This window comes from Balaenoptera ricei, chromosome 11 (assembly GCF_028023285.1).
Source record: "Balaenoptera ricei isolate mBalRic1 chromosome 11, mBalRic1.hap2, whole genome shotgun sequence".
NCBI classification, from domain to species: Eukaryota; Metazoa; Chordata; class Mammalia; order Artiodactyla; family Balaenopteridae; genus Balaenoptera; species Balaenoptera ricei.
Window position 1 is genome coordinate 5551128 of NC_082649.1, and position 25767 is coordinate 5576894.

Here is a 25767-nt window from a genome sequence, read left to right on the forward strand (position 1 = left end):
CCGGCGAGGCTGCAGCCGCTCCCCAGCCCGCCTTCTTCCAGGGACGGGGGCAGCTCTTTTAAGTAAAAGTTTGGAAAATTTGGGAGCTGCAGGAAAATATGGAGAAAAAAGTTAAAGCGGTCATCTTGCCTCTCAACGCTGTTTTTATTTATTGAATACTGCTGTTTTAGTTGGGCCCGACTTCCATTCCTTCCTCACTCTCGGACATGTTTATATAGCACGTTGCACGTTGCAACTTGTTTTCCCGTGGGTTTTGTCTCTCATCTTCACCCACGTCCAGTGAACTGGGAAGGAAAAAAAAATCCTTATCGCCTTGGAGCAGAGACGAGGGTGAAATGACTTGCCCAGGTCAGCTGGCTAATGGGTGGCCTTGTTAGGATGAAATTGCCCACCAGAAAAATGCTAAAACGGAAGGTGGGTGCCGTGGGGGTCTGTGGTGCTGTGTGGTGTCCACTGAAGCAGCAGTTACAGAAAACTGGGAGCACCTGCTTCTCAGACGTGGAAGCAGATACCATGTGGGTGCTGCCCATGTGTTCCCAAGGTTACTCAGTGCCTTCCTGACTGTTCCAGCTTCTCTGCTGCAAAGCAAGTGACACCAGAACTTAGGGGCAGGATTCCGTGGGTGGCAGGGCTCTGCAGGGCTGGCTCATCTCTGCTCCACAAGGCGTCTGCCGGGGCAGAACCTCCGAGACGGGAGGCCCTTCAGCTCCTCGGTGTGGACAACCCACGCACACTAGAGAGAGTTCCTGGGTTGCTCGTTAACAATTCCGGACTTACTGATTCAGGAATTTTTCTCAGGAGGGAATTAGCAAATTCCCAGAGAATTCTGAAGCCCAGGAAGGTTCGAAAACCACTGTTCCAGAAATTACACACAGTCCCGGGCTCCTGCCGGTCGGCTGTGCCGCCAGCTGCCGTCAGGAACACCGAGGCCGTCGTCTGGGCTGGAATAACTCTGAAATCTAGGACATGCGCCAGGACCTTCCTTCCAACACCCCGCCTGCCCTCTTCTCCAGCCCGTGTAGCTACCCACCCACCTGTAGCAGCACAGGGACCCCACCGCACCCCGGAACCGGGCCCCGGCCCAGGAAGCGAAGCTGCGTGAGTGCTGCATGAGCCCGACCTCAGCCCTGAGTTCTGGGAGCAGGCGCCTCCGCCTGCGTCTCCCTCCTGGACCTCTGGGCCCCCGTCTTCTGATACCTGCTTGTCCCTTCGCCAGAGCTGGCCGGCAATTGCGGGACCCGGAGCAAAACGAAAACGGGGGGGCCCTTGTTCGAAACGCAGGGAAAGCCTTTCTCCTTCCCTCTCTCTCTCTCCTACCCACGCCCATGGTGTTGCTTGTTGGCTGTTTAAGGTCGGCTCCCTCGGGCACGGGGACCCTGGCGGGGGGTAGGTGCGCCCAGGCGCCCGCGGCCTCACCGCCGCCTTGCGCGGACCGTACGCACACCCCGCGTCCCGACCAGGCCTCCCCCGGGACCAAGGGGCCGCGGTCTCCGGGGGAGGGTGGGAAGCCGGCGGCCACCGGGACGGCGGGAGATGGCTAGAGGCAGGTGGCCCCGGAGCCAGCGCACTGGCCCCAGCGCGTCCTCCAAGTCCCAACGCCTTCGCCGGCAGAACCCAGCTCACGGACAGGATCGTGAGGACGCCGGAGGGGGCCCTGCCCCGGCCCGGCGCCCCTCCCCAGTGCTGCCTAGACCTGCTACCCTACAGCGACGCCTGCCTAAGCACCCCCCACCCCTCCTCAGGGGCCCAGAATCCAGGGCTCTGTGTCAGCCGACTGGCCGCGGGTCATGTCCCCCAGCCTCAAGCGCCCGCTTATTCCTCCCCGGGCTCTGCACAGTCGCAGTGGCCGGGGGCTGCCCGCCGTCCTGCCGTGTCCTCCACAGCCCAGCCCCGCCCCTGGTGACAGCCGGGCTCTGCCCCGGGGGGCCTGTGCCCTGTCGCCCGGGACGCCGTCCTCCCAGCTCTGGGCCTCGGGGCCCTACCAGGCAGCAGCAGGGTCGGCGGCCTGGCCCATGTCCTTCTGGAATCTTCCAGATCATTCCCACCTGCTTTCCCTCCCCGCTCACCAGCACCAGGGCCCAGCCCTACGCCCCCTGAGGTTAAGTGCTGACTCTCCAGGGTTTGGATCCTGCCGGAGAAGGTGGGGCTAAAGGTGCCCACATGGTGACCCTGAGTGAAGGGACGAGGGAGGGCCCGTCCGTCAGCCTCAGTGGGCGAGGAGAGTGGAAGCAGAGGCAGCGGGGTGTGGGCAGAGGTGGGTGGAGGCGTGGCGTGAACAGGAAAGGAGGGAAGCACCTCATCTTTACTGAAACTGAGCTGCACCCGAGCCAGTTTTTCCTGTTATGTATTGTCTTTTTTTTTTTCTTAAGACTAGTTTTAGGTTCACAGCAAAACGGAGAGGAAGGATTTACTCTCTGTCCCCAGCGGCCCCATCCTCACACCCCGGCACGCCGGGGCGGGGGGCGTCTACGACAACGCATGAGACTGCACGGGCCCTGTCCCTGTCCCTGTCCCCCGGAGACCGCGGTTGGCACGAGGGCTCGCTCGGTGGCGGATGTCCTGTGGGTTTGGACAGACGTCCACGACGTGGATCCGCCATCACAGCAGGGGACAGACTAGTTTCACTCCCCCCAAGTCCTTGGTGCTCCACCTCGTCATCCCCCCTATACCGCTGGCTTTTTTAAAGTTTTTGTTTAATTGGGGGAGAAAGAAAGGAGCCAGAAAAGCGTGCGCATTGGCTTCCAGGAGGTGAGCTTCCCAACGATGTCACGCTGATCTGCAGCCCCGGAGGGAAGCTGGAGGCGGGGCGGGGCGGGCGGGGAGGGGAGGGGAGGGGAGGGGGGGCGAGGAGGGGAGGGGAGGGGCGGGGCGGGCGAGGAGGGGAGGGGCGGGGCGGGGCGGGCGGGGAGGGGCGGGGCGGGGCGGGGCGGGCGAGGAGGGGAGGGGAGGGGCGGGCGAGGAGGGGAGGGGAGGGGCGGGGCGGGGCGGGCGAGGAGGGGAGGGGAGGGGCGGGGCGGGGCGGGCGAGGAGGGGCGGGGCCGGCGGGGCGGGCACGGGGGGCACGTGGTGGGTGGGTCCCTCCTTCCTTCGCTCAGGCATCACCTGCGGGCGCTCGGGGCCTACGGAGCCAGGTAGGAAACCCCAGGGTGAGGGAGGCGCAGACTCCGCTGCCCCGGGGTCTGGGGGGCCCGGGGTGCGGGGCGGAGGCGCAAGCCAGTCGCCCTCGGAGGGGACGACGCCGTTGAGTGGCCCGGGCCGGGGCGCTGGCGGGGACAGCGAGAAGCGCACGTGAGCCCGGGGATTAGAGCTGTGGTCGAGAGCGCGGTTCCGGCGTCAGGAGGGGGTCGATGAAGGTCGATTGTCGGATCAGCGCTGGTTCTAGAAACATCCCGCGGCGGAGCGCAGGGCGGAGCGGAGCCGGGAGGCCCAGGGAGGAAATGGCTGAAGTCGTCCGGGCCCAGGTGAGGGGGTTGGAGGGGGATGGAGGGGGCCGCCGGGGTGCAGCGGGGCGCGGGCGACGCGGGGGGACGAGGCGCCGGGGTGCGGGTCGGAGCGGCGGACGCGGGCGGCGCTGCCACCAGGGCAGCCGGGGGGCCGGCCAGGAGCTGGTCGCTGGGCCTGGAGGCCGTGGGCTCATCTTGTTCGAGGAGCCTTTGATGGCAAAAAGGGACAAAAGCCAGCTCGGACCGGCTCATGCAGACATGGGACAGTGCTAGTGGCTGCACGGGAGGCCGGGAGGGGGCCTGGCGCTCGGCGGGGGCAGGCACCCCGGGGCCGGTGCTAGAGCCGCCTTCTCCCCGCTCGGCCTCCCCGGCAGCTCACCCTCCTGGTCCCCAGCCCGGCCACTCCGCTGCCCCTTCCCACCGGGGACCCGGCAGTGACCCGTCTGGCCGGAGCCTCGTGCCCACCTCTGGGTCACATGCCAGTCTTGGAGCAGAGGGCCAGTCGGCTGTCCCTGAACTGCCCGGGTGGAAAGTTCCGCAGAGGAGGACTTGGGGGTGGGGCTGTCGCCGGGGGGAGGGGGAGTTTGCGGGGCCCGCTGCGGCGTCCAGTGGGCAGGCGTCCAGGCGGGGCGTCCGCAGCTCAGGGGACAGGTGAGGGCTGCGCCGGATGTGAGTTGTGTAGGAGCTGAAGCTCTGGGGATCCCTGAGGTCATGGGGGTGGGGAGGGGGAGAGAGAGAAGAAAGGGGGTTCCCAGCAGCTTTATGGGGTTACCCCTGGGGCAAAGAAACCACGCTCCCTATGCCTGCAGAGCCGCCTGTAGTAGCAGGAAGCGGCACCCTCTGTGCCCCTGCAAAAAGGTTAACCTACTTCGCGCTGAAGCCTGGGGGGATGTGTGTGTGTGTGCACACGTGTGTGCGATCAGGCAGGGCTCACAATCACTCATCTCTCGATAGCAAACACCTGTCTCTTCCTCCCTGTGCCCACCGTCGCTCGGGCCCACACACCCGATGGGGCACCCCCAGTTGGGCACTTGTTTGGTTCTTTTCATATGGTGGAATGTATTTGTCCTTTTTCCCCGTTTCTTTTGTTTAGCTGAGCTGTGTCTCCTCCGCTAGACTGGAGGACGCGCGGGGCAGTTATCCTGTGCCCCCTCCAAACCTCAGCCCGGCGCCTGCACGTTGCAGTGACTCGCGGTGTGCGTTTTGCAGACGGGGACAGAGCCCGCCTAGGCGGGCCCTGCGGGCCGTGTGGTCTGGGCAGCGGGGCGGGGACACAGTTTTGGGTCTCATCCGTCAAGCAGGTCAGCGCCAGGACTGGGGCTTCTGCCCAGGCCGCGTGGACATGCGAGTTCTCAGTGAATGAGTCCACCCACTGGCGGGGGGCAGGGGGCATAGGCTGTGGCTCCGACCTTCGCAGGTGCTGCGCGTGGCAGGCGGGGCTTCTCCCTGGGCGGCTCATTACGGTCACCTGGGGACTGTTCCCATCCGGTGATGGGGCCTCACCTGAGGCCCATTAAACGGTCTCTGGGGTGGGGCTCCACGCCGAGGGTTTTTAAAGCTCCCCGGAGCTTCCTACTGTGCAGAAGGCTGGGCCTGCCCAGCCTAGGGTGTCCTGAGGGCGACACAGGGACAGCTGATGGGATTCGGAGCCAGACAGACCTGGGTTCAAATCCCAGCCCCACGGTGACTTGGCTCCTCTGGATTTGATGTCTTCATCTCCAGAATGGGTGTTAAGTGCCCCTTTCCCAGAACATCAGGTACGTACAGAGCTTCAAGTACATCGAAGCCGCCTAAAATAATAGTCCCCAGGCCTCCCTGAGACCCGCGGCCTTCACCGAGTAGACCCTCAGCTTCTGTTCCAGGGACATGTGGGGAGAGGGAGGCCCCTTCAAGGGTGCCATGACCGGGACGGTGGCAGCCGTAGTCACACAGAGCTGGGGACGGAAAAGCCTTCCTTCTCCTTCTGATTATAGAGGAAAGGATTCATAGTCTCCCTGACGTGACCGCTGTGAGTGCTTCCACACGTTACACAAAGTTGTCATCTATCATCTATTCGTTTGGAGACTTTCCATTTTCTGAAAGGCGGCGGGGACCCTGAGTCGGGGAGGGGGCATCGCAGCTGGGACCGTTACTGCCAAGCCTGCGTCGCGTCCCTCCCCCCGCCGGTGGCTTCTCCGCCCGAGCGCTGGCCTGGCGGGGCCTGGGCTCCTCAGCGGTCCACGAGGAGCCGTCCGAGGGAGGCGGGGGGCGCCAGAGGCCCGGTGCGTGGGTGGGGAAGGCTTGCTGACGAGGGTCCTGCTTTGCCTTTGGAGTCCCAGGCTTGCTGGGCAAGGCCCTCTGCATTACGTCACACTGCAAGGTTGGCGTCGGCTGGGAAGCACTGGGCCCGGGGTTGAATTTTGTGTTGATACTAGAGATAGAGGCTCACCAAAAAGCTGCTTAGAAATCTAAAAATTTCTAGAGTTTGGAGGCTGCACATGTTACATGTTTATCTGAAGATAAAGCTAACTGGACCACGAGGTAAGGAAGGGCAGCTTCAACTTGAGAGATGGTACTTAGACGATCAAAGCCCTTAACCACGTATATGATCAATGTCATAGCTAAGGAAGTACTGCCTGTTATGGGCTGAATTGTGTCCCCCCAGATTCAACCCCCAGCACCTCGGAATGTGACTGTATTTGGAGAGAGGCCTTTCAAAGGGTGATTAAGTTAGGGTGACCCTAATCCGATCTGACTGGTCTTATAAGAAGGGGGAGTTTGGACCCAGACACCAGGGATGTGTGTGCACGGTCCGTGTGAGGACACGGGGAGAAGATGCCCATCTACACGCCAAGGAGGGGGAGGCCTCAGGAGGAACCAACCCTGCCGACGCCTGGATCTCAGACCTCCAGCTGCCCGGCCGGGACCCCTGGGCAACGTGGCTCGGGTGCCTCACGTTCAGATCCGGGAGCGCCAGGCATTTTGTGATTGTATTAAGGACCACGCTCCTGGGCCTGAAACCTAGGATGGGTGTGGAGAGAAGGAAGGTGCATCTGGTCAGATCTGAGTGCCCCAAAGATCACGACCGTCTGTCCCCCAGGGCCTGAGAAGAGCTGTGGGGCTTCCTTCGCTCTGGCTGGAATCTTCCAAACCTCAGATCGGCGCCTCCTCAGAGGTGCCCGTGTCCCAGCTGCAGCCTCACTCACCGGGGAGCTCATCAAACACCTAGAATCCAGGGCGGAGGCGCGGGGTGGGAGAGAGTTAGCAGCCCCTCAGGGGGCCGACGTACTCTGAAGTGTCTCTTGGCTCGGGAATGACCCCGACGCACCCACCCCCTGAAAAGCGCTGCCTGGCCCCCTGTCACCCCTCAGCGAGTCTCAAACTTCGAATCCACCTGTAGAGTTTGTTTGAAACTGCAGATTCCTGGGCCAGCTCCCCGAGACTCCACTGTAGGTCTGGAGGATGTTCCAGGTGATTCCACACGTGGGGTTCACGGGCCAGCCCTGAGACGCGCTTCCCCCGCGCGAGTGTGTCTCTGCACCTGTGTCCATATCACCCACCGGCCGGATCCCCTTCCTCGCCATCTCTTCTGTTCCTCAGCTCCTGCCTCCCCCCCTGCTCTGCACTTGCAGGCTCAGCTCAGAGCACCTCCCCCGACAATCTGACGCCTCTCGTGTCCCCCTCCCAGCCCGCCCCCGGCCCGGCCTGCTCTTGCCGCACAGTTACGGCCTGGCCGGTGCAAAGACAGGGACCAGGGACGGTCCTGTGCATCCCTGACCCCCGGGGCCTGGCACTCAGCAAGAGGTGGACGCTTGTCGGTAGCCTTTCGGTTCAATTTATTTCCGTCCAATTCGATTCAGTGCAGTTCAACTCAATTCACGTCAGCATAATAAGAGCCTGTCGTGAGCCCAGCACACAGACGCGGGCCTCCGCCCCGGGGGAAGGGCCTGTCACCTGGACGCGTGCCTCACGAAGCATCCCTCATCGCGGCACCAAGCCCTCCCCGCCCGGCTCGTCTCTGAACATCCCCTACGTCGACACCGGCAGCCGCTAAGGTGTGTGTTCCAGCCTCCACGTCGCGGGTTGGCATCCCGCCCGGGTCGCCGTCCCCGTGACGGGGAAGCGCAGGCCAGACGGAGCAGCCGGCGGCGTGGGGCCCCGGGTCCACGCGTCCTCCCGCGGGCGGAGGACGACATCGCACAGCAGCTGCGCCACGGAGGCCGCTGAGCCCTGGCACGCAGCCAGCGCGGCGGTGGCGCCTCCGCAGAGCCCGCCGAGGGGCCGGCGCCGTCCCGAGGGTCACGAGGAGGGAGGCCGGCGTCCTTGTGCAGCAAGCAGCCTTGGTGGCGGGGCCCGGCCCGCGTGGCGAGGGATGGCGGCGCTGCGGGAGGGCCGGTGACATCAGTGCGCCTCCCCCCTCCTGCGTCTGAAACAACAAAGGGAGACGGTCAGCTCCTGGGCGGCCTCCCTGCGGGGTCGGGGCGCGGGGCGGCCGGCGAGGCCGGGGCCCAATGACGCTTCGTGCTGCTCTTTTGGGTCCAGATGCCCAAAAGCCCTGGAGAATCCCCTTCCTCCTACCCCGCCCCCCATGAAGAAACAAATGGAAAAGTCTCGGATTGGGGGCCAGTTTCTAAAATGAGTCTATTCTGCGACTCCCAGAAGAAATCTTTATTGGGATTAGTCAGACTTTCATGCTCTGAGTGAGGATCTGGCATGAAACGAAGCCCAAAGCGTAGCCACGCGCCAGGCGTAAAGCAAAAACCCACCCAGGCTCGTCCGGAGAGACTTGGAGGGCTCGGCTCTGCAACTAGAGCGGCGCCCAGAGTCTCACTCACTCTTGCATTCACTCAGCAGACGTTTGTCGAGCGCCCGCTCCGTGCCAGGTCTGGACTGGGGCCTGCGGGAGGGCAGGGCGGCAGGGCGGCCTGGGCCCCCTGAGGCCGGTGCCCAGGGCGTGGCGGGCCAGGCCGCTGACCTAAGCCCGGCGCCGGGCGTGCGGGGCCTAAGGAAGCTTCCCTCGAGGAGGAGGAGCCGGGAGACCGCGCAGGGCCCCACCTTCGCCCGCGGTCCGCGCCCACGTCACAGGGACCGACGGGAAGGGCCGGGCGCCGTGCCGCGTGTCTCCTGCCGAAAGGGCGCGACCTGAGCCCCGTCACGAGGACGCAGCGCACAAGGCCCGGCCGGGGACACGCGGAGCTACCGGCCCGCCCTCCCTCAAGGCGCCCGTGTCCTGAAAGGCCGAGGAATCGTCCAGACCCAAGTGGCCCACGGACACGTGACAAGTGCACGGACGGCGTGAACCCGGACCGGCCCCCGAAGCAGGAGGACGGGCCGGGGGCGGTGCTGGGCCAGGTGGCGAGCGCTGGCCGTGGCCTGTGGCCTGGCGGTCACTGCACCGGTGTGGCACATGCCCTGGTCAGAGCGCGTGCCCGTTCCCGGGAGGGGTCAGGGACGGTGCGGGTCTCGTGCAGGTCTGTCTGTAGCGAAGGTCAGCAGTTAAGGATCTGGGTGAAGGCGGAGGGTGTGGGAATTCGTGTGCAGTGTTTCGCAGCTTTTCTCCAAGTTCCAAACTGTATGAAAATTAAAGGCTGCTCCCAGACTCGGTGCCGGCCGGGCAGGTGAGGGCAGGGCACCGGCGCCGCGTGTGGGCGGAGGGCGCGGAGGGCGGGCGGGCGGGAGTGCGAGGCTGGGGGCAGAGCGGGCCTGGGTTCAGAGGTCGCACGGAGACAGCAACAGAGGTTTGGGTCCGGCTCCTGCAGGCCGTGGGAGGGACCGGGCCGTCGCCGAGGGTCCCGGTGGCGCCTCGTGGCCGGGGTTGGGGGGACCGGACCGGCGGTGGCACCGCAGGCACGGCCACCACGTGGGCGCCGCGTGTGTCCCCTGCTCACCGGCCGCGGGGAGCCCACCCACTGGGGACCAGGGCCGCGTCCCAGGGGCTGTTAGCAGGTGGCGTGCAGGGGGACCCGTCAGAAGGGGCTTTTCCTGTGGCGGTGACGGCGCCACGGAGTCAGGACACCCCGAAGGAGGTGGTTCAGGGAAGGAGCCCCCCGCCCCGCGTTGAGCTGGAGGTGTCTGTGGGACACGGGGGTTTGGCGGGGCGGGTCCGGGGTCCAGGTGCGGGGCAGAGCCGCCTGTGTCAGCTCCCGGGGCGCCTCGCCACCTCTCAGGAGCCGGGTGGCCGCGGGCAAGTGGCTCTGTCCATGGACACCTTGGTCTACATCCCTCAGCAGTAACTGGTGCTACTAGATCCTCCTCAGACGGGGCTGGGGGCCCCGAGCATTGAGAGTCAACACGAGGGAGACGCTTAGAAGAGGCCCCGGGTCGGAGGAAGCGCTCACCACCTCCCCGGCGGCCACCACCACCCTCAGCTGGCCTCAGGCATCCAACACGAGGAGAGGAGACAACGGCGGGGGCCAGTGAAGCAGCCCCGTTTCTGTACAAGGACAGGGGGGCCACTCAGGTCCAGGCTGACACCGCTGGCTGCGGCGCGTGCGCTGTCCCGCCACAAGCTAGTCCAGGGCTTCCCGAGGGCACGCGGGGCCGCCGGGCGAGACCCAGACTCTCCTGGCGAATGTTCTGCAGTGCAGTTGTGGGAGCACCGGTGGCGGGCATTAAAATGCAGATTCCTGGGCGGAATTCGGCAGCTCTGGCCACGGCGCCCTAGGCAAACCTCCACTCCTCCACCCCCAATCTTACGGGCAGCAAGGTTGGTGAATGCCGCCTAAGAGCAAGAAATAGTTGTTGAAGTGATTCATTTGGAGGGAGAAGGAATGGCAATTATTTTCATCCTTTATCTCAAGCAATCATTTTGGACCCTTTAATTTCCATTATTCAATAAAATAGGTAAAGATTTAAGTGGGCAGACAATTCCCATCATTTTAGTAAAGGCGCTGTTTCCTTGGGAAAAAATGAGGTTGAGGTAGTTATTATCACTTTTTACTTGAGCCTGGATAAAAGATTTTTGACAAAGGAAGGCGTGATAGAGGTCTTCACGCACACAAAAGACCGCTGTAAGGGAGAGAAAGCAGATTTTTTAAAGATGATCTGGAGGGCAGAACTAGGACACAGACCACAGGGTAGCTGATCTGGGCTCCAGCAAGAACTGTCTACTAGCTGAGCTGTCCAAAGATGGGATAGGCCACCTGGCCAGGTGGCCAGAAAGCTGGCCTAGATGACTCTGTGGATTCTTTCCAGCTCTAATGTTATATGAGGCTCTATTAAGTACAGAAAAAAATATAAGGACCACACCTTTTAAACAGAATTTCACCGTTCTAGGGAAAAAAAGTTGATGATGATGGTTTTCAGTTGGCTGACAAATGAACATTGTTTATGGAATGAGGAAAAAATACATTCCTAGTAGTGAAAATGAGGTTACTCTGGGCCAGACACTGGGATGGCTTGCTCTTCTCATGCAGTATCTTTAACAAATCCAACCAAACACTTGGCGTATAGTGAGGGCTTTACATTGATTGAACGTTAATAACTAACAATTTTAGTTACGATTATCCCCATTCTAGGGAAGAAGACACAGGTGGGACCGATTAGGTGACTTGTGTAAGATTGCTAAGTGGGTGAGTCTGGATTCAAACAAGGGCTGTTAACCGTCATACTCATGTCCAATGAGAGAAGGTATTTCACGAGTGCACCCGAAGTAAACACGTGAGTGTGGACGTGGTGCAGGCAGAGCAGACGGGCAGTGGCTTTGTCTGAGACCAAGTTTCTCTCGGGAGACAAGGCCCCAGAGAGCACGTGCTGTGTGTGTGGCCAGCTCTCCAGGTGACACGAGCACTCAATCCAAGTCACTTCATTGACGTCTTAGCAAAAGCAGTTATTTGCACTTTAGTCCCGTGTTTGGTTTGGGGTGGAGGTGGAGCACAGGACGCCCAGGCCGGTGGGTTGCAGTGTTTGGAGTAGGTGGCTTGCTTTAGGGGAGGACAACTCCTAACAGTCTTTCTGGCGATGCCTTGGGGAGGCCCTGGGAATGAACCGTCATGGCTGTACCACCCGTGAGCAGCAGAGGGCAGCAGAACACACCCGCGCAGACGGGTTTCAGGGGGCCTGGGAGTCAGGGTTCTGCTTTAAAATGTTTCCCTGTCATTTGGAGGATTCTTGCAGAGAAGGAATACTACTGAGTTAAAGTTATGATGCAGGTAATGAACTATTCCCTTGTAAGAAAATTAGCAACTTTTTTTTAAGTCTTAATGACCCAGCTAGCCTCCTGACTTGAAACTCTCCTTTTGGAGCTGTCACCTCTGATACCTTATCTCATTGTCTCAACTTGATATAATTTGCCAAACTTGGATTATACGTTTAACGAAAACTATTTAAGTTTACAATTCACTCACGATTTGGGAACTTACTTGATTGTGTGAAGCTCGGCTGTGACACCCTATTGTTTCACTTCCTTTTCTGGAACTCACCCACGGGATTTCACTTGAGCCACCTTCCCGGCAACTCCTGGGCACTCGCTTGCCAGTTTCCTTGGCTCTGTTTGGTAAATGCCTCCTGGTGGAGCTGCAGCCCCCGTCCCTCCCTAGAATCCTCACTGCGCAGATGAGGCCGGCAAGTCGACCTCTTTTCTCCTGGGTTTTCAGTGAATGGGGACCGTGCGGCCACCGGGAGAACCTCCGTATTACGAGGGAGGCAACAGAATTCTGTGAAGGCTCTGGACACAGACCAGCCCGCGTTCCAGTCTCAGCTTTGCCACTTCACAGTCGACCGCGTCTTAGTACGTCACTGCTCTTGTACATTCAGTTTCCTCATCTGCAAGACGGGGGTGTTACCTACTTCACTGCAGGGCTGTGAGGTTAACTCGTATTTATTAAACACCTACCACATGCCAGGTACCGTTCCAAGACTTGGGGACCCGGTAACTGGAAACTCTTGCTGTCACGAAGCTTAAAATTCGAAAAGGGGGTGACGGGCAGCGGAAGGGCCAGGGAGCGGTGAGGGACGAGGCCGACACCCAGGGTGGCGCGAGGCGTCGGGAGGGCAGGCGCCCTGGACGAGGGAAGGCTGCGGGGGGCGCCGATGCAGGGGGGCGTCTGGGCAGAGGGAGTCACTGCCACGGTGTGGGGTGGGGCTGGGAGGGCCGGCAGTGCCAAGCACGGGCTGGCACAGGCCCAGATGGAGATGCAGGTGGTTTATTAATGTGAAGGCGTAACAGATGAGAAGCAAGCCTGGGTGCCGTCCAAGGAAAACTCTTTTGAGGATTTTCTACCAATCCATCTTGATTTTCTCTGAGCATGTAAAGCGACAGAAACATCTAAGTTTTCGAATGGGCTCACTTTCTTTCTGGGCTACAGCCAAGCTGCCTACAACCATTGCGATTATTATACTCATCGTAGGAGGCTCAAATAAATTTAACACTTGTATTTATTTCTTCCATTCTAAAATATAAGCACATTACAAACACTTTGAAAAGGAAAAAAAAGCCACCACTCTACCACAAAAACTGCTTTAGCATTTTGTGTATTTCTTTTCAGACTTTGGACTGATCTGAAATTTACTTAATACTGAGCGTTTCAAGCATTGTAGAGAAGAAATTAAAATGCTGGTTCTTACTGCCCTAATATTTTTTGATTCATTTCCTTTCAGCAGAAAAGACTAAAAATATTACATAGTTACAAAGACTAAATCGCCAGAGTATGCACAGCTTCTAATCAAAAGTTGCTTTTTCTATGAAGAACACATTAATTCAGCTCTACCACTCACAACAAAATCATGGAAAGAAGGAAATTCTCGGTACTGACTCAGTGATATACTGATGAAGTTAAACCAAAGAGGCATCTCTGCTTACTTAAAAACGTTTAAACGGTCAGAGTATGTAGTCTCTAATTACTGGGAACTGAAACTTAATATGCGCACACACGTACATACGTACGCGTGTGTGTGTGTGTCAGGGGGAGGTGTCTTATGACCATCATTTGAAAAGTCAAAGAGCTCACAGCCAAACAGCACATGTAAAGCTCATCTTAAGTCTTCTTCATTCTAAAACAAAACTTGTCACTTGAAATGTCTAAATTCTGTATGTTGAAAATATGTAAAGCTTTTTACAAATTCCAGAGAGAAATTAAGATCAAGGTCATAGCTTCCTTTCTTTGCTTAATATTTTAGATGCACTTTGTGCTCAAAGATGAAGACCTAGCAGTAAAACGCACTGGCACGTTACAAATCATTCTGTATTGAATGCAAATCCTTTCAAGATCAGCTTTAATTAGTGATATGCAAATAAAGAGATGCGTTTGAAGATGAGTTTAGGCAGTAGGTTGGACCAATGGAAATAACCAAGAAAAAAGGGTGTTCTTGGGTTTACCAAACTGGAAAAACTGTGATTTCCAAATACTCACTGAGCAGGAACTTTTCTCAAATGTTTCATTAACTAGTCAGTCCTAAAGGTGGCCAGATAACTTTCTCACTGTCACCAGATAAAACCCACACTGCAGAAGAACGTTTTGTCATAAATAGCCTGATTAAAATACACTGCCCACTAGAATTAAAATAGCAGACACCCAAGACCTCTTGCAGTGAAGTAGGAAATGTAAAAAAAAGTATTTTGAACCAGAGGTATTTTTGCCTATGCTGAATAGATTCGGATTTCTTTAAAGTTCTTAAGTTGTTAAGATTTTGAAATGGAGAGAACTGAAATCTAATTTAATTCATAGCAGAGGTAAATTAGTAAGAATGTATTAAATATTTAAGGGCAAATCACTGTACCTGGGCCTCTTTAAGGTTTAATGTTGGATAAACAGGAGTCATGTTACTGAAGAAGGACAGAGATGTATGGAGGGAAATAAACATCGGTGACTTGTTGGTTTGGGGTTACAGTAAAACATTTAAGTGAAAGTGAATCACGGGCAGCTAGAAGGGCAGGGGGAATCCAAGGGCCGGCGTCCAGGGGCTAGACGCACAGGTCAAGGCCGGGGACGAGGGAGCGGAGATCCCAGGAGAGGTCTTTGGGGCAGAAGCTGGGCTGAAAAGAAGAAGACTGAAGGCCCAGTGAAGAAGGGGAAGCCCGGAGCCCAGGAGGACCGGAACCGGAACAGCCAGAGGGGCAAGAGAACACGCCAGACTGAGGACGAGAAGGTTTCCGCCCAGGGGCACGGGAGGACAGAAGCGGGGACGGGGAGGACGGGGGGACGGAGGCCAGGCCCGGAGAGAAGTCTCCCGAGGATCTGGAGACGGGACTTGGTGCCAGGAACGGAGGCGCCCCGGGCAGGCGGCTGCGGGCGCGGGCAAGCCCTCGAGGCACAGACACGGCGGGGCGGCCACGGCCTCTCGCCGCTGGTCCCTGAAAGGAGAGTCTTCAGGCGCCAGCAGGTGTGCTGTCCGGGAGGAATGCGACGAAGGCAGGTCCCCCACGGGAGCCACCCTCGCGCCACCGTGCGCCCTGCAGCTTCGGGACGGCAGCCTCAGCCGCTCCGGGTCGCGCTTCCACTCCGTGGGGACAGAGGCCACCCCTCGCAGGGGCACATTTTGAAAACACGCAGCGGTATTTTAACTGTGAGACGGTCACTCGGTCGTGAACAGGATGAGAAAGTCACGCAAGACGGGAAAGTACTGCAAGTCTGACACTCAAGTGCCCGGCGCCGCAGGGGCCCCGGGCCTGCTGCCCGCTCCCCGCGGCGCCGAGGACCCCGCCCCGCGGGCGATGGCGGTGCGCCCCTGGGAGACCGGAGCCGGCGGCCGGGCGTTCACGTACACTCGACAGGTACCCTGACTTAGGGCACAGAAGGGGCCTACCTCGGAGAGAAACTGCCAAGCAAGTCCTGCGTGGCGCGACCAGAGCGCGGTAAGGCGTCTCGCGCGTCAGCCGCAGCGCAGCACCTCGCAGGCGTCGGGCCCGAGCCGGCGGGCGGGGCGGATTAGCGAGGCGGCGGGCGGGGCCGCGGCGACCTGACGCGCATCTGCGCCCCCCGAACGCTGCTCCCGACCTACTCGTTTCTCACGCTCCTCTCTAACGTGCGTTTAGAGCTTGAGCACCCGTTTTGACAAATGTGATTCAGATGGATGATGGGACCAATGGATTTCCGAAAAAACGTTAAGGCCGATGATCTTTGGCTGGCTCGGCCTGAGGCTGTAAGAAATTCTGAGAGGCGTTTCAGAACTGTTTTTTGAACGGCGGGCGATGGCATCAGTGGAACGTGTGCCGCCTCCCCAAGTGTCCCGAGAGCTGCGTGTGCAGGCTCTAACACCCCGGGCAGCCCCGGAACGCTGGTTCATTAGTAGACCCATTATTAGAGCTGGCCCCCTTGCATGTCCATCTTAAGGCGTTTACTCTTTCATTAAAAACGAACACTGTTTTACTTTTCTATTCGGTAGAGTTTAACCATCACTCCACAACGAAGCCCAAAAAGCACTACCCGCACCTGCGTCGCGCGCGCTTCACGGGCTGTTCCTGCAACACGGCGTTTGTGGCAGCACTCACCCACGTGCCGGGCCGTGTCCTCGGCACCTCATAACCCCGGGGGTCAGGCACCCCAGGCTGAAAACCCAGTGCCTCCAACTCAGAAGAGCGAGCCGGGATTTGAACCCAAGCAGACCGATGCGAGTCCATTCTATACCTCAGTCCTCTTTCTTTTTGCTAAAGTAAACTAGATTTAAGGAGAAAAAATCATTTGACGTTGTATTAGGCAAAGGTACGAATCAAACTGGGACTTCCAGGTATTTCTCAATGTAAAAAACACACCGAGACGCCAGAGGTGAGCTGCCTTCTCACCGTCACCACTGGTTCCTGGCCAGGGCAGACTCCGCCCTAATCCCCAGGCCGGCACACCACGCGGCCCCACCTCTCTCTGTTCAGCCTCACAGAACTGCCAACAATAGATACTGGGTTATCAGCAGGACTCCTGAACACAGCCCTTAGGAAGACGGCCAGTAAACACTGGCCCACGTTTCCTTGTCTTCTTCAAACCCTTGTGTTAGGTTTCCATGTGAGGGCTGTGAACTAGAAGCCGGGACAAAAGGCCAGCAAGACACAAAGATCATGGCCCAGCAGACAGGCCAATGAGACAGGATGAGGTGATCAGTCGTTCACAGGTACCGTAACAGAAAGATACGTGAGGGGCGGCAGGAGATCAAGAAGGGCCTAGCCCAGTCATCTTCAGCTGTGGTTTCTGAACTTTAAATAAGGGCTGTCCTTCCTGTGTTCTCCAGGTGATGCTAGGTTTCCTTTTTAATGCTCCATTGTGCCCTACTGAGGGAAACCGCTGTCTGAACAGGAAGACACGACAGATGCCTAACCCGCTTCCCAGCTCCATCCCCGTGTGTGTGTGTAGCCCAAGAACAGGGAGATCATCACTCTCACCTCTAACACGAAGGTGAGTCTTTCAGTCCTTGAAAATTCAAACTAGAAAACCCACCTTGAAGAAAATGTTTTTAACCATGATTTTGAAATAACCATGAGGTTATTTGAACTTGCTAGTCGCTGGATTCTAGAAAACCAAGTATTTGTTTAAGCTGCCCGAATGCTTGGTTTTATAAAGTCTCCATCTTAAACCTGGTACAGGGAAGAGAATATATAAGATCCAGAGTAAGACGGGTCTGAATCCAGAGTCGGTACAAAACCTCGCACGAGCTTCTTAAACTCGGAGGTTTTGGTTTTTCCCATGTGTATAAAATGAACAGTTATCACCTTCTTTCAGTGGGTTGTTGTGAAGGTTTATGAGATGATAAATGGAAAGGCCCAACGGAACACAGTACATGGCTGATGTTTAATAAATGAGCTCCTTTCCTACTGCCTTAAAAAAAAAAAAAAGCAGCTAAATGGTACCCAAACCCTAATCATATTCCTATATGATTCCAAAATCTAAAAGAAAAAAAAAACTCTAAAACTTCAGATTATGTAATTAACTACTGTGTAAGTCCAGCCTTTTGTGGAAATGGAAAAGGAGTAAGAGTCCTGAAGAAATTATTTAGATGTTCACAAGTCAGTCCCCAAGTTTTGTCCTTCCCTCCTGTTCTCTTCTAAGGATGATGATCTTACGAATACAGATCAACATTCCATTCACTTGAATAACCAGGGTCTTGTTTATGTGTCAAGTTGCTCTTCACTAAGCTGGAGATACTAGTTCAAAGAAAAGTAAGATTTTATTTAATAAAATTAGAGCAAATTTGTTCATTTTACAGCTATAAATGATGCCGTCCAAAACTGTGGTAAATTACTTCAAGTGTATCTGGAAATGTCTTTAAACGCAAGGGTGTAATTTATCAAAATCTTGCAGAAATGATGTGTATTGCGCCAAGTTCATTGGTTAAAAAAAAAAAAAAAAAGTTATTTAAATGCTCTAGCCAAATAAATTTTCCTTCATACCAAGGGTATGGATATCATTGTACCACAAAAGATGAATGCTATATAAGAGCCTCACATACTGTTACATTTATCTACTCCTGTACCTCCAAAATAGCACCAGTCATTAAGGAAAGGCTTCAATATCACATCACCACCGTTTGCTTCTTCCCAACAGAGCCAAAACACAATTCCAGGCTCATGAACTGCAAATACACCTTTAGGGCAGGGCAGTGGCTTTTTAAATTTTTTTTTTTTTTAAGATGTAAATTTGCCTTTTCCTCCTATCAAAGTCACTATTTTCTGAAGCTTATTTAAAATGAAAAACTTCACTAGAGTCAAGTCAATGATCCTTTCCCTCTGATTTCTCTTTTCCTCAGGCTTCTACCTTGGAGGTACCATTTCCCTCTTCAAGGGGGCAGGAACAGTCTTACAAGTCACTTACTATGTAAGACCATGAAATGAATGATGCAGCTGTACAACCAAGGTGAGATCCATGCTTTATGAACACATTATTCTCACACGTCCCAGTGACAGGCTTAATACACAAGATTCTCAGTTCATTTTACAGACTCTGGAACCAAGTTGTTCAAAAGATGAATTCTGAAACCATGGTTGGTGTAGCAAATTAATATATCAAAACAAACAAAAACTTCAAATATTTACATTTAAAAAAGACATTTAAAAAACAGGCTACTTATTAAGTAAGTGTGCTTGAACAAACCATGTGTGGAATTGAATTCCATTCATTATGGAGTTAGTTTCTGTTAAACACTGACACTACAGAGACCCCTGGCATCTGAGGACTTCAAAATTTAAGTGTTCCCAATCTATGCTAAAAAATAAAATATGACATAATTTCCGTGCGCTAATTTGAACCTCAGATATGGAAGGTCTAATACATATAAGGCAGATTACTCAGGAGTCAGAAGGCCTGGCACTTGTAACTCAGCGTGGCTTTGCCATTGCCTAAGTATCACCAGGAATTCAGTAAAATGCTCTGTAGAGGTCATTTAAATTTTTTGATTACACCTTACTTCATTATGTCCTAGTAATTTCACAAATTTGGACATTCACAAAAATGTTTTGAAATATATCAATATTCCTTGAGAAGGTGGAGGGTCTCCTATATTACATCAAATAAAAACCATGCGGTTTCTTAGAGCTCACAGAGCTTTCCAAACTAAACTACTGATCATACAGCCCAATTAAAAACTCAAACACTTTATATTACAGGTATAGAAAGTTTATAGCTCAGCACTGCCAATATAGTTAATTTGACACCTTAGCCCTACTTGCAAAGCGGTTAACAGCTTTACAGTAACTTGTTTTATCGTCATTGTCTTTGGCTCAGATGTTTAAGGACTTAAGCAACTTGGAAAGGTTTCTCATTTGTGTTGTTTCGTTGTTTTTTTGTGTGGGCACGGGTGCAGGTGGGGATTATAGTAAAGAGGGGTCAGTTCATTATAATGAAGACAGATCAGGAATTAAACAAACAGCTACTAAAATTTCACTTACCATTTCCTTACAAAATTTCGTGGGAGAATATGACTTGACTTGAAGACAGAGGGAAAAGCCTCGGATGTGTTCATACTGTTTTACTCTGCTGCTTATCCAGCCTGACAATAACGCCAAACTTAATTTACTACCTAGGGCAAGGGCAACTAAGAGGGATTTTATGAAGCCCAATTAATTTTGGTTCTGATACCTTAAGTGCTTAAAATTTTGGAGTTCTTCAGATTAACTTTTGGAAAAAAAAAAATCAACAACCAAAATACCCCAAAGAAAGATTAGATAAAAAACAATTGGTTAACCATTAAAAATTATCTATCAACTCTTTAACAGGTTAGGATTAGTTGGAATTTTGCTTAGTCTGTAGACCAAGGCAACTTTTCTTAAGCAAGATGCTTCTATTAAGGAGAGGAAAATGCTCTCTTAAAAAAACAAAACAGAGTGGTCTAAAAATCATCCCAGAGCTATCTCTTGGGTCAGAAATAGAACAGTGGACAACTCAGTTTCCACATATGTACCTTTTTTCTTTTAAAAAAAGAGAGTGAAGTTGGTTTTATGTATCAAAACCAGAATTTTCATGTTTCACAATTTTGGTGCTAGAGATCCCCAAATTCCTTGAACTTATTTGGGAAGGTTTCGGAAGGTGCGCATTATAGTAAACAGCAGCAAAATACCAAAACAGTTCTACTGCTAAAAAGCAGCTACGCCTGCTCGTGCCTTTAGAATACTAGTTGTAAAACAGCAACAACATACAAATTTGTGCCATCAAGCGGGATTTGCGCTATTCTAAAGAAGAAACGTTGTTTTCTTTAAAAACAGTCCAAGGCAGGACATCTACAGTCATACAGGGCAAATGCTGAGTTTTGGGGGAAAATGTCAGAAAATGTCCAAAAGGAAGAGACAATAGCATTATATTCAGTATTCTAAAGGCATGCTTCAGATAGTTCAACAATGATTCTGGTAAGACCAACTGCTCACATACATACACACACACACTCACATAGATTTTAATGGTTTTAAAAAAAACCAAATTTGTTACTTTAGAAAAATAAATGCAGTGCATTTTCAGCAATGTTACCGCCACAGACTCTGATTGCTCAGTCCACACATTAAGTGGTAGTTGCCTTCTATGGTGATATAGCTTCTCTGCACTAATTCCCATCAGGCCGAAAAACATTAGGGCGGGTTAAGTAAAGACCGAATTGTTGCACAAAGAACATTTACTCATCAGATCCCACCGATCTCTTCTGTGCCCGTTTCCTGGGCAACCTTCTTGGTGAAGCTTTATCTGGAAGAAAAGAGAAAGTTCTGACTTGCCTGGCTATCGTGTATGTGTTCAATTCAAAAGCATTTTCCTTCAACTTTACCATTAAGTTAAGAAAACGACACATGCAAGAAGACCATCTAATAATAAATACCTCTTATCTAGCATAGGTTTTTTAACCTTTAAAATAATCCTTCAAGAGGTAACTCAAAATGAAACTCTACCTACTTGTAAGTTGCTAAGTAAATCTTAAGAGTTCTCATCACACACAAAAAAATTTTTTTGGTAACTTTGTATGGTGACAGATGATGACTTACCGTGGTGACCACTTTCCAATGTGTACAAGTTATCTATCATTATGTTGTATACCTGGAACTAATATGTCATTCATTATATGTCAATTAAATCTTTTTGCAATTAGGGTGGGAAAAGATCTAATCTTGATCACTGTAATGTTGAAGCTACCATACAAAATCTTGAACTCTACAGCTCAGCATGTTTATACATGATACATGCATAAGTAAACTCTTTACAAATAGCATAAAAATTTTATATTGATTACAAATTAAAGACTTAATATTTATAAATGCAGTGCCATGCAGTTTGCATAATTTTTGGTAATTTCATAAATTTACCTGAAATGAGCAGCAGGTTAAAGGAAATTATACAGCACATCAATACTAAAAGCATCCTACGCACATAAGCACTATCTTTTTACTTTTTTCTCTTATGTTAGAGTCTTAGTGTGGTCTATTAAGCAAAAAATAAACTAGTGTTGAGTTTCTTCCACTTCTATCCAGTAAGGAGTCATCTAGAAGTTTCTTTAAAAAGTGAAAGACTGTCTTCTGACCATTGTCTTTTTCATATTTTCTAGGAGCACCTAACCTATTAGGAACGTAAGTTCTTTGCGGAATAAGTTACACATTACAATTATTTTTCCAGTTTAAAAAAATATACAGTAAATGTTTACAAAGAATATTTAGAAGCTAAAAATTCTTTTCAAAAAACTGCTTAAGAATTAATGACTGAAATATCACGTGAGAGCTGGCCTCAGTGCTTTATTGAGGTTGGTAACGATGTGTTTTGGGGGCTCCAGTGCCTAAAGCTGAGCACAGAAGCACTTTTCTGACAAAGAAAGCCTACAACTTTCATCAAATTTTCAGAAAGGTTAGACTATGAATTACTGCGTCTTCTACTCCTAAATAATTTTTAAACATAAGCAGCAGCTGAATAATCTTTTTTTTTTTTTCAAAAAATGCTTCAGAATCTAACAGCCACCTATGTGGACACAGCTGTTACTATGGATTAAAATGGTCCTTACTGACTCCCAACAATGTCAACCCCCTGCAGCAGGGTTTTAAATACAGGAATACACAAAAAAGAGCCTCGGAGAACCTGCAAAGCCTGTTCGTCCAACACACATGAATTTCACTCCATCAGTAAGACAGCCGATCCAACTTACCTTAACAGTGAGTCTAAAACCTTCCCCTCCCACATGTCTAGCTCATCAGAGTTAAGCAGCAGACAAATGAAACACACACAGAGCAGCCCGGAGTCATCCAGCTTTGGGGAAAATGGCTCCAAATGCCTCAACAGCCTAGAAAGTGGCGTTTCATTTCAGCAAAGAACAGTGAAATGTGTATAATGGTGCTTCTCAGTCATCAAAGGAAACCACCTCCTTCTTACCACCCCCAAAACCCTAAAAAACTTTAAAAAAAGAACAAAAACAGAAAACCCTAAACATGATGTCTCATATTGAATAAATGGGGCAGATCCAAAAATGCCTCTCCTGCCCATTTAAAAAAAGACTAAATTGTAGTAAAATGGTAACTCACTCCAACTTTTTTCATTTTAGAAAAGAGAAAGGCAAGATGTTAGCAGAAAGTTAAAATGGTCCCTTTCCTCTTTCTGGGACTGCATAATCTAATTTCCTACCTCACCTGTGGGGAAATACTATATAAATAACTTTCAGATGGATTTTTTTTTTAATTAATGAGATACATGTCACAGTTTTCTAACAGATCCCTGAGTTAAAGTCACATTACACAGAAGACTTCATAGTCATAGCTTCTGATGAAGCTTTCCCTATGTACACATATGAAACAGCATTTAGCGAAGATCCTATAATTTTTCTATTAAAATCAGCTAACCTGTCACTTACAGTTAAAAGACCTCAGGGAAGTTGAAGCACCCTACTCTGAAACGCAAAACATACAAGAAAAAACTTCTTAGTAATGGGATCAAATTGTTTCAAACCACGCTTCTTCCTTTACAGTCTAAACGAGACTCATCACCTGACACACGTGATTATTCTCTCCTTCAACAAGACTTCCTTTGACTCTAAATATGATCCCCCTTTCCTAACTTTTAAGTTGTCTACATTATTCATTCTAGCACATCACATATTATTTCACATATGTACTTTATTTTCCTCAAGCAAAAATGTAAACTGAAAAACAGTAATACGTATATTCTTACCTTCTTTTTAACATACCACTCAGAACCTAGCGTATCATAGTGTTGTGGCACCGTAGATAATACTTACTGAATGAAAATAGTTATACGTGATTGGAATTTTGTTCTGTAACTGTAATAATTCTCAGCTTTTAAGTTCATGAATAACAAGTCAGGGAGCAAGATACTATGAACCCAATCTCCCAGTCTACATAAGCAATCCTGCTGCACTGCAGAGGCCATGGTCTACACTTCCACCCAATTCCACTTCCTGCTACACTGAATGCCGGATGACGTGGGAAATCTGTCCTTAAAGAGACCCTCAGCTGTCTCCTAGGCTCCACGTCCCAACGTCTCCAAGTCTTGATTCGCCTGAGCTCTATACACGCTTTCTTTCACATGCTCACCGGAGTTGCACGGGCTCCTCACACTCACAGATCCAACCAACTCAGACCCATCCCTCCTTGTGCACAGACACTCCTCTTCCTAGAGTCCCTGCTGTTAATGGGACCATCTTCCATCCAGCTGCCCAAACTCAGAGCGCCCTGACTCCTCCCTTCCTGAAACTACCAAAAAGTCACTGAAAGCCCGACCGGCTCCACTTCTGAAATATCCTTCTCTTCCCTTTTATTCCCATTCACTACTGCCTTAGCTTAGGCCCTAATGGTTCCTCGTATGCTTTGCTGAAATCACCTAACTGGTATCCCTGGGTCCAGTAGCTCCCACTTCTTAGCCAGCCTCCACAAAACTATCACATAATTTTTTTAAAAAAACATGAATTTGTTATTTCTCTGCTTTAAAGTATCTGATGGCTGCCATTTGGCTAGAAGGAAAGTCAGAAGGCCATAGCAGAGCACATAAAAAAGACTCTTCCCTCACAGAACTCAAGAATCGGCCAAGGTCAACCCCTTCTGTGAATGATCTCCCTACTCTCCTACCTGGAGAAGGCCCCTCCTATGCTCTTACTAAAGTGCCTACCAGACTGCACCTGCGTTTCAACATAGAAAGACAAGTCAATTTATAAACTTGGAAAGAACCTGAACAGCCAATTCACAGGAAAAGAAATACTAAGTAGCCAATAAATATGCATAAAGAAGCCAAACCTCAGTCTTAACTGTAAATGAAAAATGAGATACCATTTTGTAACATACTGGCAGATTAAAACATTTTATTATACTTAACACTTGAGAATGATTAGTAAGAGGGGAGGAGAAACAGGCAATATTATACATTACTGAGAACATAAATTGGCACCTTTCGGGAAGGAAATGGAACACTTTCCATAAAAATTAAAATGTGCATAATCTTAGACCTAGCTATTCTACTTTTAAGAAATTATCCTGGGGACTTCCCTGGTGGCGCAGTGGTTAGGAATCTGCCTGCCAGTGCAGGGGACACGGTTTCCAGCCCTGGTCCAGGAAGATCCCACATGCCGCGGAGCAACTAAGCCCATGCGCCACAACTACTGAGCCTGTGCTCTAGAGTCCACGAGCCACAACTACTGAAGCCCACGCGCCTAGAGTCCGTGCTCCACAACAAGAGAAGCCACCGCAGTGAGAAGCCCGCGCACCGCAACGAAGAGGAGCCCCCGCTCGCCACAACTAGAGAAAGCCTGCGTGCAGCAACGAAGGCCCAACGCAGCCAAAAATTAATTAATTAATTAATTTAAAAAAATTATCCCGGGTAGGAGAGTGGGCAAAATAGGAGTAGGGGGTCAAAAGGTACAAACTTCTAGTTATAAGTCACAAATATTTAATATACAACATGGTGATTATAGTTAACACTGTAGTGTATATCTGAAAGTTGCTAAGAGAATAGATCTTAAGAGCTCTCATCGCAAGAAAAATAAAGTTTTTAACTGTGTGGGATGGTGTTGACTAGATGATGTGGCGATCATTTCACATTTTATACAAATATCAAATCATTATGTTGTACATGCAAAACTAATGTTATATGTCAATTACATCTTAATTTTTTAAATTATCCCATAATTTTATATATTAAGAATATTCATTAGAGTATTAATTTTAAGAGCAAAAAACTGGAAATAACAAACATCCTTCAATATAGAACAGGCTTAATTCTGACACATTTATATAAAAGAACTGTAAAAGAATACTATGTAGTTATTAAAAAGAATAAGGTAAATATGTAAGTAATTATCAAAAAAAGACATCCAAGGCAAAAGAACTCAGGTTGTAGAACTGTGTGCCACATGACGCCATCTGTGTAAACACACACACACAGACACAACAGACATATAAGCTGGTACATGTGTAGAAAACACTTAGAGTAACACAGAAGTACCAAATATCTATGGAAAATGGAACTAGGGGAGCCAGGAGGTTATCTCTGAACTTTTTTTCTTTTCCACCCCCCAAAAAAAGGGCAGGACCTCCTGGTGGCGCAGTGGTTAAGAATGCACCTGCCAACGCAGGGGACACGGGTTCGAGCCCCGATCGGGAAGATCCCACATGCCGCGGAGCAACTAAGCCCCTGGGGCAGAACTACTGAGCCCGTATGCCTAGAGCCCGTGCTCCACAACAAGAGAAGCCACCGCAATGAGAAGGCCAAGCACCGCAACGAAGAATAGCCCCCGCTTGCCGCAACTAGAGAAAGCCCACGCACAGCAACAAAGACCCAACGCAGCCAAAAATAAATAAATAAATAAATAAATTTTTTAAAAATTGTTTAAAAAAAGGCAATGAAGCCATACTGCTTTTATGGCAAATGTTTTTAAAAAGTCCAATTACAATTGGAGAAAAAAAATCTATATTCTTCTATAAAGATTAATATTTAACTAACTGCATATAAAATAGAAACTGAAA

General features: G+C 51.4%; 1 protein-coding gene and 1 long non-coding RNA gene across 7 annotated transcripts in view; one reads left to right on the plus strand and one right to left on the minus strand.

Annotated features, from left to right (window-relative positions):
• The first annotated feature begins 3053 nt into the window (after positions 1–3053).
• On the plus strand, positions 3054–25639 carry LOC132374302 (uncharacterized). 4 transcript variants are annotated; one of them, XR_009505631.1, is made up of 5 exons: positions 3078–3131; positions 16347–16460; positions 16578–16741; positions 18090–18196; positions 25327–25639. It is a non-coding gene; the product is annotated as an uncharacterized LOC132374302 (long non-coding RNA). The 4 variants fall into 4 exon arrangements; XR_009505634.1 differs by lacking the exon at positions 3078–3131 and adding an exon at positions 3138–3461; XR_009505632.1 differs by lacking the exon at positions 16347–16460 and having other exon boundaries at positions 3054–3131.
• SSR1 (signal sequence receptor subunit 1) overlaps positions 7242–25767 on the minus strand; it is a 31783-nt gene continuing 13257 nt past the window's right edge. Inside the window, exons 8-9 of one of the 3 annotated variants that reach the window (XM_059937866.1) lie at positions 20446–20509; positions 7722–7848 (exon numbers count right to left, since the gene is read on the minus strand). In XM_059937866.1, coding sequence (XP_059793849.1) covers positions 7824–7848; positions 20446–20509 — 89 coding nt within the window. In that variant the 3' untranslated portion in view covers positions 7722–7823. Of the gene's footprint in view, positions 7849–18197; positions 20510–25767 lie in introns of those variants that run through there. The other 2 variants (XM_059937865.1, XM_059937867.1) reach the window with 2 other exon arrangements.